This window comes from Ostrea edulis, chromosome 6, assembly GCF_947568905.1.
Source record: "Ostrea edulis chromosome 6, xbOstEdul1.1, whole genome shotgun sequence".
In the NCBI taxonomy this organism is placed as follows: domain Eukaryota; kingdom Metazoa; phylum Mollusca; class Bivalvia; order Ostreida; family Ostreidae; genus Ostrea; species Ostrea edulis.
The window spans coordinates 40,717,666-40,736,292 of record NC_079169.1 but is presented as its reverse complement, the minus strand read 5'-3'; the positions used below and the strand labels follow the sequence as shown (position 1 = coordinate 40,736,292).

Below are 18,627 nucleotides of genomic sequence, written 5' to 3'. Positions count from 1 at the left end.
ATCAGTCATTCAAAAACACACTTTGTTAAACACCACTCGGATTCCACGCACAAGTACTCTGAAGTTGAAATTGAACATATGTTAGAGTTCCTCATTGACAATATCTTCGTAGTCATTGGTGATTAAGTCTTCCAACAGTGTTGAAATTCCCATGGGCACGAATTGTGCTCCTTTGTTAGCTGACCTGTTTCTATATTCATATGAAGCAGAATTTATTCAAAAACTTCTACGCGAGAAGAAAAAATCTCTCGCTGTGGCCTTCAATTCGACATTTAGATATATTGACGACGTTTTGTCTATTAACAATAATAGCTTTCATTCATATGTCGATTTGATATATCCCTGTGAGCTCGAAATAAAGGCACCACAGAGTCGTCCACTTCTGCTTCATACTTAGATATTTTATTGAAAGTAGACATTAACGGCAAACTGACAACTCAACTGTATGACAAACGGGATGATTTCAGCTTCTCCATCGTCAACTTCCCATATTTATGTAGCAATATTCCATTATCTCCTTCATATGGTGTTTATATATCTCAACTGATTCGATAGGCAAGAGCTTGTTCTGCGTATAGTCAGTTTTTAAATCGAGGTAAGCTACTGACAAACAAGTTGATGGTACAGGGGTTTCAATAGTCTCGATTGAAGTCAGCATTTCGCAAATTCTATGGTCGTCATAACAATCTAGTTCGTCAATACAACCTCACATTGGGTCAAATGCTGTCTGACGTGTTTCATACCGATTGTTAAGCCGTTCTTGGCACACTGATTTTGACTGCGGATAACTCCGTTTACCTGATCAGGATATAGGGCTCACGGCGGGTGTGACCGGTCAACAGGGGATGCTTACTCCTCCTAGGCACCTGATCCCACCTCTGGTGTGTCCAGGGGTCCGTGTTTGCCCAACTATCTATTTTGTATTGCTTATAGGAGTTATGAGATTGATCACTATTCGTTATCTTCACCTTGCATAAAAAACAGTACATATACTAAGTTTGATGTTGATGGATTATATAAACCGTTTTGAATACACAGTTCATACGTGGAAGAGGGCCAGCACTTGTCTGTGCATCGACATGTTTGTTTACATGTGTATCGGTATCGGAATGCAGACGAATGGCAAATGTTTTTCAGTCATTTATAAATTTGTTTTGCAACATATATTGATGAATTTTCATGATTATAGAATTGAATTATGAGTTATCGACTTTATTGTTGTATTAGCAATCGAGATGTGTATCAATTTTCTCATAAAATATTACGTATATCGTAGAATAATGACCGCGGCATTTCTTTGATCTTTGCAATAGCCGTGGCAGAATTAATAACGAAGTATCTAACAAGATATCAGTGACATTTTGTCGATTTTACCCCAATCTAAAGAGTTGAAGTACACAAGTTTTGTCAGGTTTCTTGTCATTTGTACATGCAATTTCTTTTCATCAGATATTGACGAGTGTAAAATAAAGAAGAAGTGTTCCCCGCATGTATGTATAAATACCCCAGGCTCCTACCTGTGTCAATGTCGTTCGGGATTCAGAGGAAATGGACTTTCCTGTAAAGGTGAGTGTGTGTGTGTGTGTGTGTGTGTGTGTGTGTGTGTGTGTGTGTGTGTGTGTGCGTGCGTGCGTGCGTGCGTGCGTGCGTGCGCGCGCGCGCGTGTGTCATCCAGAGATAGGTATTAAAAAAATCTACACAAATAGTAGTATAACAAAAAAAATCACAAAGCCAATATAGTATACTCAACTAGTTTCTTCAAGAGTATATGGATATTGTTTAGTGTAAGGTGAAGATAACGAACAGTGATCAATCTTGTTACTTGTGTAACTAAGCAATATTCAACATATACTCCTGAAGAATTTAGTTGAGTATCTATCGGCTTTGTGATAGTTTTTATTATATATATATATATATATATATAATGACTCGAGGTGTCAGTGGTACATGCCCCTTCCTAAAAACAGGACCTTCTATTACTTTTGAATGCGGAAAATATTTTACTGTAAATGATAACATGTCATGCAAGTCAAAGAATGTGGGACGTTTCGACCTCAGGGACGTTTCGACCCAAGACGTTTCGACTTTAAAGACGTTTCGACCCTAGAATATATTGGGTCGAAACGTCTCACCTAATTTTTTTTATTGATAACTGGGACGTTTCGACCCAAAGTTTAATCTTTTAATATTTATGATGTTAAATAAATATGTTTGAATGTTTGCCACTTGCGTTTTTAGTTACATAATGATTTTTATAAAGTTTGAAAACAAATGCTTATTTCTTCATTGGAATTTATTATTATATCAATTAATCGTCGCTGTGACTACAAAGAACAGCGTGCGAGATAACTGCGATCAAACGTGACAAAATTGGCGCTAATGGTGGACTCGAAAGTGAAGCCTTTAAAAAATAATTAAGAGGCAGTGGAGACGATAATGATGAGATCAATGTATACACATCCAAATACATATGAAAGTCACCCCAAACAACCTTCGTTACACCCAAAGAGTCTTTGTAGTCGAAACGTCCTAGTTATATATATAAAACAATAAGTGGGACGCTTTGACCCAAAATGGGGTCGAGACGTCTGAAGTCGAAACGTACTAGGTCGAAATGTCTTTGAGGTCGAAACGTCCCGTTACTCAAGTAAAAAAAGCTTACTTACTGCATTTTTTGCAACAGGTGTGGCGAGTGTTGAGTCCCTTTATGTCCGTCCGCCCAATTTTGGACCAAACTGTCCTTATATGTCCGTCTGCACTATACGTCCGCCCAATTTTTTCCAAAGTGTCACTATATGTCCGCCTGCACACAATAATGTCTTCCTTACTACTTTTTTAACGAACTACCACAATATGTCCATCCACATTTTAAGCCCCCCTTCAAAGAAGAGGGGCATATTGCTTTGGGTATATGGACAGAAAGTCACAGGACAAAAAGCCACAGGTTAAAAAGGCACAAAATCAGTAGGACAAAAAATCACAGGTCACAATGATGACTTTTGATTAGATAGGATAAAAAGTCACTGGACAAAAAGTCACAAAATCGGTAGGATAAAGGTCACAACTGACTTAGCGAATGAGACTCCATATATGCATTTAAGCTAGCAATAACAGGTGGTACCCAAAGCTTTCTAGACGTTCCGTCACATTATCAATTCGTCCCTTAGTCGATTCGTCCCATTACCGATCCGTCCCTAGACTATCCGTCCCCTAGTTAGTACGTCCCCTAGTCGATCCGCCCCAGAAAAAATAATTACTGTTTTTCCAAGCTATTTACAGTACTGAATTGGTTTAATTCATCTGCGTATTTCATCTTCATGGTGTGTGTGCCGCTGATATCTTCTGTCATCAGGTAGGATGACAATAATATGCTGTTTTGATATTTGACAGCTTTTTCAAAGATCATTATACACATCACAATATTCGATAAAATGGGCTTCATTTTCAATACAAAGAATAGTTAGGTTACTGTAAGCTCGTAATTAATGATCAAAGGTTGCACAACAATGCAGTTATAAAACTGTTTTTACTCAGGTGTTTTCACAATGATCAGTGGACAGGGGACACACATTTACATTGATTGCTATACATATTTAAATAACGATATTTCTACAATAGTTAATGAGCACACATTTTCATAACCATCGCACTTCAAACAAAAATTATAAATCCTAAATAAACAATTTTATTTACACGTCTAACTTCGGCAGGGGCCCTACTGGTCAGTCTGCGCTATAAATCTACTGTACACCATCTCCAGTTATCTAATTTTGATAACTAACTGCAATATATATATGCAAAAACGTCCCTTTGTCTTAAGTAATTATTCATTTATTATATCTTTGATAAAAAAAAATTGGAGGGGCCGTATCGACTAAGCAAAATGGGCCGAATCGACCATGGGACGGATCGTCTAGGGACGGATCGACTAGGGACGGACCGAATGTGGGACGGAACGACCTGCTACCGTACCCAAATACTCACTAAAGCCATTGTTCAGACACCAGACATTTCTTACAGTGGATGGGAGGTAGATTGAGGGAATATATGTCTTATTGTTATTTGTTTGCCACATTTAGCACTTTCAGTTCATTATTAGATAATAAGAAACAAAACAAAAAACCATTAACTTGTTTATATAGCAATTATTATATGACAGCTCACTTACTTCTTGTTTTTACAATAATCAGGAGTGAAAGGAAGCCAACCATAATTCTGCCGTCAGCTTTTGTTTTGACTATCATTAATATGTAGTATAGTAAACCAAATGATCAAAAAGCTTATTTTAATCTTATATCAATAAAAAAATCTCTTTAATAATCTAATTGATATTTTACAATGAATGCCAGGTGAAGATAACGAACAGTGATCAATCTCATAACTCCTACAAGCAATACAAAATAGATAGTTGGGCAAACACGGACCCCTGGACACACCAGAGGTGGGATCAGGTGCCTAGGAGGAGTAAGCATCCCCTGTTGACCGGTCACACCCGCCGTGAGCCCTATATCCTGATCAGGTAAACGGAGTTATCCGCAATCAAATCAGTGTGCCAAGAACGGCTTAACAATCGGTATGAAACACGTCAGACAGCATTTGACCCAATGTGAGGTTGTATTGACGAACTAGATCGTTATAACGACCATAGAATTTGCGAAATGCTGACTTCAATCGAGACTGTTGAAATCCCTGTACCATCAACTTGTTTGTCAGTAGCTTACCTCGATTTAAAAACTGACTATACGCAGAACAAGCTCTTGCCTATCGAATCAGTTGAGATATATAAACACCATATGCAGGTGATAATGGAATATTGCTACATAAATGTGGGAAGTTGACGATGGAGAAGCTGAAATTATCCCGTTTGTCATACAGTTGAGTTGTCAGTTTGCCGTTAATGTCTACTTTCAATAAAATATCTAAGTATGAAGCAGAAGTGGACGACTCTGTGGTGTCCTTTATTTCGAGCTCACAGGGATATATATGATAAAAGGAATAACAATCTTATAATAATTATTATCAAAATATTAAGTTTGAAATAAATATAGATTCTCATAGAAAATATGAATTTTGCATATATATATTCTTAAACTTTACAAAAAGAACATATATGCTTTCAAATATATATCAAAATAATTTTTTTTTAATATTCTTATAAACTGTGACATTTTGTCTTGTGACCTTTTGTCTTGTGACATTTTGACCTACTTTCATAAAATTTTTAATTGTGACTTTTTGTCTTATTTTTTTTTTTATATAACTGTGACTTTTTGTCCTGTGATATTTTGTCCTACTTTCATAGAATTTCTTTTTGTGACTTTTTGTCCATGGTCATTTTGTCCGTGACTTTTTGTCCTGTGACTTTCTGTCCTACGTTCATTGCTTTGCACCTGTCGGTCGGTAGACAACATGTTGTCCACTCAATATCTTTAAAACAACTATTCACTTCATGGTAATGATATTTCATATGTAGGTTGGTTATGAGTAGAAGAGGACCTCTATTGTTTCCATGTCAAAGGTCAAGGGTCAATCTACTTTGGACATAGGAATATACTGTCCACTCAATATCTTGAGAATCCTTTGCTTGACAGACATCAAACTTGGTACACTGGTATATCCTAAGAAGTAAATGATCCCTATTGATTTTTAGGTCACATGGTCAAAGGTCAAGGGTTAAACTTATTATTGGAATATACTGTCCACTCAATATCTTGAGAACCCTTTGCTTGACAGATATCAAACTTGATTCACTGGTACATCCTAAGAAATAGATTACTCCTATTGATTTTTAGGTCATATTGTCAAAGGTCAAGGGTCAAACTGGACATTGGAATATACTGTCCACTCAATATCTTGAGAACCCTTTGCTTGACAGATATCAAACTTGGTACACTGGTACATCTTAAGAAATAAATTACCCCTATTGATTTTTAGGTCACATTGTCAAAGGTCAAGGGTCAAACTGGACATTGGAATATACTGTCCACTCAATATCTTGAGAACCCTTTGCTTGACAGATATCAAACTTGGTACACTGGTACATCCTAAGAAATAGATTACCCCTATTGATTTTTAGGTCACATTGTCAAAGGTCAAGGGTCAAACTGGACATTGGAATATACTGTCCACTCAATATCTTGAGAACCCTTTGCTTGACAAACATCAAACTTAGTACACTGGTACATCTTCAGGAGAAGATTACCCCTATTAATTTTGAGATTACATGGTCAAAGATCAATGGTTAAACTGGACATAGTAATATATTGTCTCCTATATTTTAAGAGTTATTTGCTTGATTGACACCAAACTTGGTACACTGGTACACCATAAGGAGTAGATTACCCCTATTGATTTTTAGGTCACATGGTCAATCCGCTTTTGACATAGGAAGATATTGTATGCTCAATATTTTGAATTGATGATACTACTATCAATTAAATGATGTGTGTGTAAAAGCCTTTTCAATTTTGCACCATGGGGGCATATGTGTTTTACAAACATCTCTTGATATAAAATTATTTCACTGTTAAGTTGGGTAATATTTCTTCATAAAACAATTCAAAACGGTATACGGACAGAAAGTCACAGGACAAAGAGTCACAAAATCAGTAGGATAAAAAGTCACAGGACGAAAAGTCGCAATGATGACTTTTGATTAGATAGGATAAAAAGTCACAGGACAAAAAGTCATTCAGTCACAAAATGGGACCCACAAAAGTCACAAAAATGACTTAGCAAATGAGACCCCATATATACTTTTAAGGTAACAATAACAGGTGGTACCCAAATGTTCAGACACCAGGCATTTCTTACAGTGGATGAAAGGGACAAGGGAATCTATGTCATCATTCTTTTTGGTGGGTTTTTTTGGGCCACATTTAGCACTTTCAGTTCATTATTAGGTGATAAGAAACAAAAACTCATTGGGCTAACTTGTTTATATAGCAATTATCATATGACAGTTCACTTACTTCTTGTTTTGACAATAATCTGGAGTGAAAGGAAGCCATCAGATTTTGTTTTGACAATCATTAATTTGTAGTATACTAAACCACAAATCACAAAGCTTATTTTTATTTTATCTCAATAAGAAATCTCTCTTTTTAAAAATCAAAATAATATTTTACAATAAATATGATAATTTAAGGAATAACAATTTTATAATTATTATCAAAATCTAAAGTTTGAAATTAGCATAGATTCTCATAGAAAATATAAATTTTGCATATACATGTATTATATATTTTCTTAAACTTTACAAAAAGAACAGATATGTTTTCAAATATATATAAAAAATCAATATTTTTAAAAATTTCTTATAAACTGTGACTTTTTGTCCTGTGACATTTTGTTCTACTTTCATAAAAATTTTAATTATGACTTTTTGTCTTATTTTCTTATAAAACTGTGACTTTTTGTTCTGTGACATTTTGTCCTACTTTCATAAAATTTCTTGTGACTTTTTGTCCATGGTCATTTTGTCCGTGACTTTTTGTCTATGACTTTTTGTCCTGTGATTTCCTGTCCTACATTCAAAAACGAGACTGCATTATACATGCATATGCATGTGAGCATGAATTAAGTTCGCTTAAAAAAAAAAATCGTTGCAATGTGTCCATTCCCGTAAAAAAAAATGCTCTTTTAATATACATATAGGCACTACTTCGAAAATATTATGAAAAAATTGACCCCCAAAATAATCATAAAATAACTGTTTTATATCTAAAATATCAAATTTATCAATTAATTTATTATTTCGAATTATATCATTTTAAAATTAATAACAGACCATCATACAGTTGGAAGGTTATAGGGGAACATTGAAAGCGTGGGAATATCTATAGATAAAAGAAAATTGTCTTTGATGGCTTCGTTAATAATCCAAATTATCAAGTATCGGAGTGGGGTGTCACGGACAGGTGCGCGTATGTATACTACACAGTGCAGGAACACCGGAAACCGGTGCCTAGAGAGAAAATACTTTGAGGATGCGGCTCCTTTCTCTTCTTTCCCCATTCCGAATTCCATTAATTGCATACTGTGTGGATATTCGACACATGATATCATGTATTCGCCAATGAAATAACGCTAACTTCCATTGATATGCTACAGATGTGATTTTTTTTCCTAAATCGATCATTTTGCTGACCCCCGTCGGTTCAAGATGAAGAGGTGGTGAGTAGCCTAAGTAGGTGTAAGGAAAAAGGGTAGCGGGTCACGGTCCCGTCCCATGGTCGATTCGGCCCATTTTGCTTAGTCGATCCGGCCCCTACAACTTTTTTTTTTTTTATCAAAGATATAATAAAAGATTATTACTTAAGAAAAAGGAAGTTTTTGCATATATATTGCAGTTATAGTTATCAAAATTAGATAACTGCCGAAGTTAGACCTGTAAATAAAATTGTTTATACAACCCTTAACTAGGATTTATAATTTTTGTTTAAAGTGCAATGGTTATGAAAAGGTGTGCTCATTAATTATTGTAAAAACATCGTTATTCAACTATGTATAACAACCAATGTAAATGTGTGTCCTATGTCCACTGATCATTGTGAAAACACCTTAGTGAAAACAGTTTTTATAACTGCATTGTTGTGCAACCTTTGATCATTGATTACGAGCTTACAGTAATCTAACTATTAGAAGTTTTTGGTTTGTTTTTTTAACTCCAGAAGTTCAAAGAATTGCTCATGATTTGGAAATAGAATGTGGCAGGTATAGAAATATTCCAAGAAATGACAGAGTATTTGTCTAAAAACAAAATGTATTCTTTGTATTGAAAATGATGCCCACTTTATCGAATATTGTGATGTGTATAATGATCTTAGAAAAAACTGTCAAATATCAAAACATCTCTTCTATTTGGGAAATACTGAAAGCTTATTTAAATATGGAGGAACACATACCTTAAGGTTGATCGATCCTCTTGTGATGTCATAGGTTTTTGCAAAATCTTTTTCTATTTAAATTTTGTACATGATTGAAATATGTCTTTCAGAGGAACTTTATTCACTGAATAAAATAAAAAAATTGGTAAACTTTTGATACTGAAAAAGTTTTAATTTTCCATAGATAATCAATTATCTATAATTTTAAAAATGTTTTCAAGGGCAATAACTCCTATGCTGGAATTTCCTCTACTGCATGTCTATGACACAATGATTTCCCTAATATCCACAATTAATTTTTATATATCTATGAATTATCAGATTTCTTAAACTGTTGACATTTAAAATTTGTCATTTCAACAAGTTTTTATTAATTTTCATCATTCTGTTCAACGAAAATGTGCAATTTTTTTATGTTGATATATACTTCTGTTTTTGTATGTCTGACATCTTTAAAAGGGTGACAACATACACATTTTCTTTGGTTATTGATTAGATTAAACTATATTGAGTGGAAATTAATACAGTTTTTCCACTTTTAACCATTAATATTGATAAGTCACATGAGGATCGACCCACCTTAAATGCTTTGGCAAAGTATGTTTTTCTTGCTTTTAAAAGAAGAGACATTTGTTATGATAAACAGTCTCAAGAAGATTAATATACATTAAGTGTGATCAAGGTTAATTAGTCTGCAATCAAGCCATAAATACCATAGAGCATATTAAACGATGACTACTTGATGACAGAAGACATCAGCGGCACACACACCATGAAGATGAAATACGCAGATGAATCAAAACAATTCAGTACTGTAAATAGCACTTGGAAATTTTTTTTTTCTGGGCCCGATCGACTAGGGGACGTATTAACTAGGGGACGGATAGTCTAGGGACGAATCGACTAAGGGACGGATTGATTATGGGACGGAACGTCTAGAAAACATTAAAAGTTATTCCTCTAAAAATATTGATTGATTAATATGAATTCCCCATGACAATGTTTACACACATAAGCTGCAAATCTTCCTTTCTACATCTAAACGGTAATAATTATCCCCAAGTAAGTAATTAAGTAAGACATACCCATTTTAATTATGTTTTATCATTAGAGGGGCATAGTCAAGATTTGAGCTGAAAATTTCCAATTCTATTATACGTTTTTAATGTTTACAATGCTTAACTATGGTACATATATTTCTAATTTCGAGTTAGAAAGAGATTCAGAGCTCACAATTCTTTGTGTAATATTTTTGTTTACATAGATCAAATAGGTAACAGGTGGTTTCGTCCCTATTACTTATTCGCACTGAGTAGATTCGCCCTCAGTGGTTTCGTCCCCATTTCAGTGCAGGTAACATTAGGTAGAAGATTAGGTTATCGTCAAGTGGTTTCGCTCCGATATACTAGTCGAGTGGTTTCGGGCCAGTTTACCTGTGCATATCTAGTTACAACAGCTAAGTACTAATAGGTGCACGCCAAATCATGGAACTTGTAAAAATAATAGGTATAGGTTTGGGATAGAATATCCTTGGAAACTGAAATTATAGATTTTTTTCTATATTTAAGTAATCCAAGTTTTTGTATGCGTTCTTCACAATGTTATCAATGTTGTTGTTATCAATGTTGTTGGACGACGCTAGTTTTCACTGCAGCTATCACTATTTAAAAAATTCACAAATCGTTCACTGTTGTTTGATATAAAGCTATAAAATTCATATGAATTTAGATGAACATATTCAACTAAAATTCACATTAAAATATTAGAAAATGAAGTGATGACTTTTATGATACATATCTTAAATTAATTCTACATATCTTGTGAATATATGTATTTCGCATGAGTTATCCGCAGTCAAAATCGGTGTTCCAAGAACGGCTTAACAATCGGTTTGAAACACGTCAGGTGGCAGGGGACAGTTTCTTTGGTTTTGAAACATGTGGATAGGGGGTATACACCAAAGTCAGATTATGACAGACTAATGAAAAATCACATTTCCCTTTTATGTCAATACTTGTATTTCATATTAGTGTAGTTAATAAATTATGACCCTAAATTACATATAATCTATAAATATTGCTTTGATTTTCCCTCATTTGGGCTAATCTGCACCACCCCCACACCATCACAGTACCAAACATGGGGGTTTAGACACTGTGCACAATCAAGAACCCTATCTGCCTTTCTCAAAAATCTACCTCTCATATGGGGCCATCCACCTTCCCTCACAGCTACAGACCTTTTGCTAGACCCTGCATGTTTTCACCGGAATTTCTTCAGCAACTGACCACGTGTCTTAGTTTCGTATTTGCACCCATCTATATGCTAGGAATCGTGGTGACACCTACATGTTGTATATCAACATTTTTATTAAGCACTCAGCTACATTTGACATGCATCCTAAAATTATTATATACATTTTTACACATGTAATATCACTTCAAATATGGGGTATTTCCATTTTTTGAAAAAGTTGAGCAGGCCTATAGTGCGAAACTGTCCCCTGCTACCCCAGACAGCATTTGACCCAATGCGAGGTTGTATTGACGAACTAGATCGTTATAACGACCATAGAATTTGCGAAATGCTGTCTTCAATCGAGACTGTTAAAACCCCTGTACCATCAACTTGTTTGTCAGTAGCTTACCTCGATTTAAAAACTGACTATACGCAGAACAAACTCTTGCATATCGAATCAGTTGAGATATATAAACCCAATGGAATATTGCTACATAAATATGGGAAGTTGACGATGGAGAAGCTGAAATCATCCCGTTTGTCATACAGTTGAGTTGTCAGTCATATGATAAATTTTATTTACTGATTTTCTACAATGAAAGCAACTTGCCATGTCAAAAATTGTTGGTATAATGATAAGAATGGATGTACCTTGGACGTCGGTATATTAATATATAGTATTCATCGTTAAAGAAGAGTATGCACTGATCAATCGTCCCGACCACTCTTGCCGTACTAAACATCCAAAAATTGTTGGTATAATGATAAAAATGAACATATACCTTGGACGTCGGTAAATTAATACGTGTATATAGCATTCATTAATTTCAATTAAATTGTTCATCGTTAAAGGAGAGTATGCACTGATCAATCGTCCCGATCACTGTTGCCGTACTTGGGGCGAAACCACTGAGGACGAATCCACTTAGAGCGAACAGGTAAAGGTGCGAATCCACTCGGTGCGAATAGGTAATCAGGACGAAACCAATATGTGTAATCAAAACCTGGCATTGTTCACCAAAAAAAGTTAGTTCTGTATCTCTCAATAATTGTTATTCAAATTTCTGTTGACCATTAGAAATATCTTAGTTAGGCCTATTAAGCATTGTAAACTTTTAAAATGGGAAAATAAAATTTGAAAATTATCTGTTCAAACCGTAACCATGCCCCTAAAACGTAACGATTACATAATATTGTTGGGAGACTTTAATCAGATATGTGCTACTAGTTGTAATGGTCTTCAATTATCTCATTACATGTATTTACGTCAGAAAACAAACACTAGTGTGCCATAACAACGCCTCACTCTTACACGTTTTTCATTATTTACGTTAGGAAACACAACACAACACAATCGAGTTACAAACTAAAACAGCTGCACATAAAAGTATCACAAAAATAACAACATTTGCTTAAGCTCGATAGACTTTTCTTTTGGGATAAAAATTGTTTGACTAATTGTGTCGATGCCCAAGCCTAAAAATGTTAGTTTAGTGGTTGGACACTCGGATTTTTTGTCATTTATGGGAACACCGATTGCTTGACATGTTTGTCTAAAGACTTGAGCAAGGGTATATTTAGCAATCTCGAGACCTTAGCTTACCAGCAAACAAAAAGTCGTCAAGGTAATGGATGATATTGTTATTGTTTGCCTCTTTTGCTACTATCAAATGAAGTAAAGAAGAAAACTTCTCAAATGTCAAACAAGCGATGGAGCATCCAAATGGCATGCATTTGTCAATGTAGTATTGGTTACTTTATACATGCCTAATAAGGAAAAATCTGTAGGAAGTACAGGTAACAATCTAAAACCGCAATAAAGCCCCCTTCCCTTGGATCATTTGAATAGCCTGGTCAAATGAGGCATATAAAACAGAACACAATTGTGGGTCGATAAACTGGTTTACACCATTTCCTGATGGTGCTGACAGGTTTGTTATTAACCTCCAGCCACCATCTTTTTTAGGCAATACCCCAACTGGGTTACACCTTAGATTTGACAAGGGGCGATGTAGGAACGGACCTGTCATGCGGCCTAATTGAATTTCTTTATGAATAATTTGAAGCAATTCAGTTTGATTTTGAGTAGCAGATTTGTCGTCTGCAGTAGCTACAGATTCCAAAAGAAAGCACCCGTAGTGCGCATGCTCTGGTGATGGGGTAAAACTAGGTACCGAATATCGCGCATCCCACGCGAGTTATCGTTCGTTGTACATGTACATTACTGGTCTCTATAACGGGAGTTAACTCGTAAGGCGTTAACTCTAATTATTACATTTTGCATTAGTACAATTTGCGTCTATTTCAACGCAGAATGTAATAATGCAAAATGGCATAGATATATAAGATCTATTGAGCGCTCTATTAGCATAAAATGATGTAATTGGAAATAACATTATTTAAAGATATGGTAAATTTTTAATTATTGAGTGCTTTAAATGAATCAAATAAATATGTATTATCAATTAATGAGAGCGATATTGAATTACTGTTCTCTTTTTTTGAATTAACGATATCATTTGTCTTACTAAGAGCGCGATTATTACAAGATCATCGTTTAAACCCTCCCTCCCTCCCTCTCTCAATTTATGTACCTAAATGATTTCCTGATTTATAAATCTGCAATACTCTGACTAGTAAATCATACGGTATAAGGATTCATGCACAATACAGGGTAAATGTTATACTCTGATACTTCCCCTGATTGAAGATAGCTGATCGGCACGGGCTTAGTGTGTCGCAGTCTGTATAATGGACAATGGTATTCACTGTTGGAATACATATGGAGTTTATCGTTTTGTTTCATGGGTTATGCAAATACAGGGAGTTTTACTACTACTTAGAGTATTTTCGACAAGTGTATACGTACATCTGCGATATTTTACAGATATTACGAGTAAACCTTTATTCGAAGCTACCCGCACAGGTAAATCGAAGACACTGATGTTAAGTGAAGCGTAGCAAAACTCGTCCCCTTATATACCATGCGAACCATGATACATATAACAATAGAATATCCAGCTAATATGGCGGATTAGCAGAGAAATATGGCGGACATATAGAATTAAACTATATCTATTAATTCATGTCAGCTTTAAACTTATTTTAAAAAATGTTTGAATCTTGGCTTGTATCCATTTGAAAGTCACAATAGGAGATCAAAGTTTTATATACAATTATATCTGGAAAATCTTTAAAACTCTTCTCAAGAACCACTAAGCCAGAAAAACTGAAATTTACATGAAACCTTCCTGACAAAGTGCAAATTCAAGTTTGTAAAAATCATGACCCACAGGGGTATGATGGGGCCACAGTAAGAGATCAAAGTTTTACATACAAATATTTCGGGGAAATCATTCAAATCTTCTTCTGAAGAATCACTGGGCCAAAGAAGTTTACATTTACATGAAAGCTTACCGAGATAATGGATATTCAAGTTTGTAAAAATCATGGCCCCCGGGATTATGTTGGTGCCACAATAGGGGATCAGAGTTTTACATGCAAATATATAGAGAAAATCTTTAAATATGGACCAAGATGACTCAGGTGAACGATGTGGCCCATGGGCCTCTTGTTGAATCGAAGCAGGCTACTGACAAACAAGTTGATGTTACAGGGTTTTCAACAGTTTCGTTTAAAGTCAGTATTTTGCTAATCATATGGTCTTTATAACGATATGGTATGCCAATACAACTTGCCATTCGGTCAAATGCTGTCTGGCGTGGTTCATACCAACTGTTAGGCCACTCTATACACACTGATTTTGACCACGGATTACTCCATTTGCCTGATCAAGATATAGGGCTCATGGCGGGTGTGACCCGCCGACAGGGTTACTTATTCTTCCTAGGCAACTGATCCTACTTCTAGTGTATCCAGGGGTCCGTGTTTCCCCAACTCTTAATTTTGTATTGCTTATAGGAGTAATGAAATCGATCACTGTTCGTTATCTTCACCTTTTCATATCATTTCTTTTTGCTACAATGTTTTTAAAACTCATTTTCAGATATCGATGAATGTTTAAAGGGAGAACGTAACTCATGTCATAAAAGTGCCAAATGTACAAACACGTTTGGCTCCTACTCTTGCAAATGCCAGAAAGGGTTTGAGGGTAATGGATTTCAATGTAAAGGTGAGATATAAATTTTCATTTTAATACAGGTACTAATGATATAGTATGGTTCCGCCCTTGTGTCTATGTTACTGGTGTGAACAGAATATTAAATCTTCACTTCATGATTCTCATCATTGCATGTTACAGTATACCATTGTGTGGTCCTTAAGAGGATGATTTCGCAAAGTATTTTTTCTATTTATTTCGTAATATCCAAAACGTTGATATGGCGATGGAATGAATATTTAAATTGAAATGGCCAAAATTTAAAAATATTGCGATTTTCAAATTTGAACCAAACCCAATTGAAATTATAAACAGTGGAGTAGATAAAAACGACAATCACTTGTAGCTATGAAATAATGAAATGAAATGAAATAAATTCATAAATTAAACTAATTTCTTGATAACAAGTGCATCAAATGAGCAACAATTTGATATTTAGCATTTTCAATTCCATTTGGATCGGGATTGGTATTTTTTCCTCGGGTTTGTTTCAAATTAAAACAAAAATGATATATCTGAATTGGTCAATTTATTTCGATGCCTTTTCAAAATGTTTTTGTCTATCTTTTCTCCGTTTGACATGTTTCTTGAAATTTTAGCCGTCATCGATACCTTTAAGAAATAACGTTCTAATTTTCATAAATATATTCATTTATGCCTCCTCATTCCTCCCCGGAACACATAACACCAACCACAGACTATGTTGAAAATTTGATCCTGTGTTTTAAATTATACACTTTATCAATATCAGGAAGTTGACACTAAACTATTGTCAGTAAAAGACAATTACATAGATTAAATATCAAAATCTATTGTTTTAACAAATATGAAACAGTTTACCACATGTAAGATTTTCAGGACTGTAAGATACCAACGTAAAAACTGAAAAACATCTTTCTGTCATTAAACAATATACAACAATATACAATACAAAATGAATGGGGACATACAAAATAATTAACCAAACACTACATGTAAAGTACATCTATAATCTAGTCTGCAGCAGGTGGGGTCCAAGTAGTGTAGAGGAATGAATTAATCATTCCTCGAAACTACCCCACCAAGGTCATAAAGATGTATATAATATGAAACATCCTATAAAACTATAAGCGCTGAAGTTGAAAACAACATTGGAAGAGCAAAAGTATATTCATTGAATACTGAGAATTAATAAAAAAAAAAATTGCCGGTTCAAGCATGCAACAACTGCCACACCTGAATTGCAAAGTTGCATTGAATCGCATGTATTCTAATCTGGTTTTGTTCAGACAGACTTGCAACTGTATTTTAAACGAACTTGGCATTAATTCCACTTTTGGTAATCGTACTTATACTTTATACTGCCCTTTCAAAAGACGAAATTTTTCAAAACCATGCTTCACTTTTAGACACATTTAATATCCCAATCAATGGGTCGGATGAATATGAGTTACCGTACCTATACTGGATTCCTAAACTTCATAAAAACCCTTACAAACAAAGATACATTGCTGGATCGGGTAAATGTTCTACCAAGACCCTATCTTTGCTGTTCACGAAAATATTAACAGCTGTGAAAGAGAAATTTCGAACTTACTGTGCGACTACATATGCTAGAAGTGGCGTAAATCAAATGTGGATTCTAAAAGAATTCTAAAGAACTTTTGGTAAACTTGAAATCACAAAACTGTTTTCAAATCAACAACATCAAAACGTATGATTCTTCAACACTTTACACGACAATTCCTCACGATGAATTAAAGACTAAACTTTTTGTCATCATAGCCAACTAGTTGATCCTCGGGAACAGGGTAAAGGCATAATAGGATTTTAAATTTGAATATACATATGTATAACAGAATTTTTCAAAGAACAAAGGTATGATTTGTCAAATATGCAAACTTCTCCCTGTATTGTAGATGCATAGTGAAGATTCAACTTAGTTCAAACCATGGCCCCTGAGGTTAGAGTGGAACCACAATAGAAGTCTAAAATTTTACATGAGAGGGTGTAAAAATCTTCGGTCTTCTTGAGAACAATTGTACAAGTCAATTTTATAGTCGTGCATGTCCATGCTTTTCAAAGTTGTCCCCAGATCCCCTACTTTATTTTCCTGATATGGCCCCATTACTTTTTTTATGGCTCCTGACGCCAATGATTTTGAAATTTTAACTTTAGATATTGACGAATGCAGACGCAGATCTACAAACAATTGCCATCACAGGGCTAAATGTACCAACGTAATCGGAACATTCTCTTGTGCATGTCGGAGTGGTTACGAGGGAGATGGGGTTCGAAAATGCGGTCGAAAACGTAAATATCTAACTGAGCATTATGTCACAAATGTAGAACTCAATGCCATGCCCATTAGAAAAAAGCTTACATATATAAAAGAAAAACATGAGAAAAAAAATAAAGTAATTAAGTAATCGAACGGCATTGAGTTCATCAAATTTCAATTTCCTTTTTAACATTACTTAAAAATCGATGGAAAATCTTGTATGATTTTAGAGTGGATTAGCAAAATGCTGTTTTATATTTCAGAAAAATTCAGTTGGAGTTGGTTTGGATAGTCATATGTATACTTTTGGCAATGCTAATACATATTATTCAATGTTATTGTGTATTGTGTTCTTACTTGTAAGTTTGTGTAAGTAAATACTCTTCATAAACTTACTTTTATTTGATAATCTGCTGATAACATGGGAAGATGCAACTGGGAATGGAGAGTGTAGGCGAATCCAGTTATCTCTTTTATAACCAAGCAATGATACAAAAAAGCTTTGCTTCAAGGGATCGTCTTGGATCCCTTATAAACGTAATTTGAATTGAAGAAATAAGTATACATCTTCCAGGGCTTCGTCACCTTTAAACTAAAACAACGCATGTACATGTATATAATTTGATTTATGATGTTTTGCGTGTTTTAAACGGGTTTAGTGACCGTCACTATTGGTTATAGTAGGATTGATCCACACTGCGATGTTAGGTGTGTTTGTCACATCCAGATCCGTGTATTTAGGAATATGTGTGTTTGGTAATTTACGAGAATAAATTTAACGATAATGAATTACGATATTATGATATTATGATATTATGATGTCAAATTTTGACCTATTAGCTCTCAAGGCCGTAAGTCGCTATAACGCCAACGCTTACCGTGAGACCTCACCAGGTATTTCCGGTAAACTTTCTATCATTATCAAACATTTTATCATATATAGCATTAGCCAGCAAACAGTCTATATATGCATTTTTATGTAAATATTATCAATCCACTTAATCATAACAGAGATGTTAAAAATACATTTGCAGATACAGATTTAAACATATCAAAAGTAATTATAAGTGGCATGGTTATCTAAGTTTTACAAACGATTATATATATTTGCATATCAGTGT

General features: G+C 34.7%; 1 protein-coding gene across 4 annotated transcripts in view; it reads left to right on the top strand.

Moving 5' to 3' along the window:
• LOC130046767 (fibulin-1-like) overlaps positions 1 to 17,844 on the top strand; it is an 83,713-nt gene extending 65,869 nt beyond the window's left edge. For 2 of the 4 annotated variants that reach the window (XM_056139588.1, XM_056139584.1), the window contains 4 exons: positions 1,450 to 1,566; positions 15,133 to 15,258; positions 17,404 to 17,538; positions 17,770 to 17,844. In XM_056139588.1, the coding sequence (XP_055995563.1) occupies positions 1,450 to 1,566; positions 15,133 to 15,258; positions 17,404 to 17,538; positions 17,770 to 17,798 (407 nt within the window). In that variant the 3' untranslated portion in view covers positions 17,799 to 17,844. Of the gene's footprint in view, positions 1 to 1,449; positions 1,567 to 15,132; positions 15,259 to 17,403 lie in introns of all 4 variants that reach the window. The other 2 variants (XM_056139585.1, XM_056139587.1) reach the window with 2 other exon arrangements.
• Positions 17,845 to 18,627: the final 783 nt, after the last annotated feature.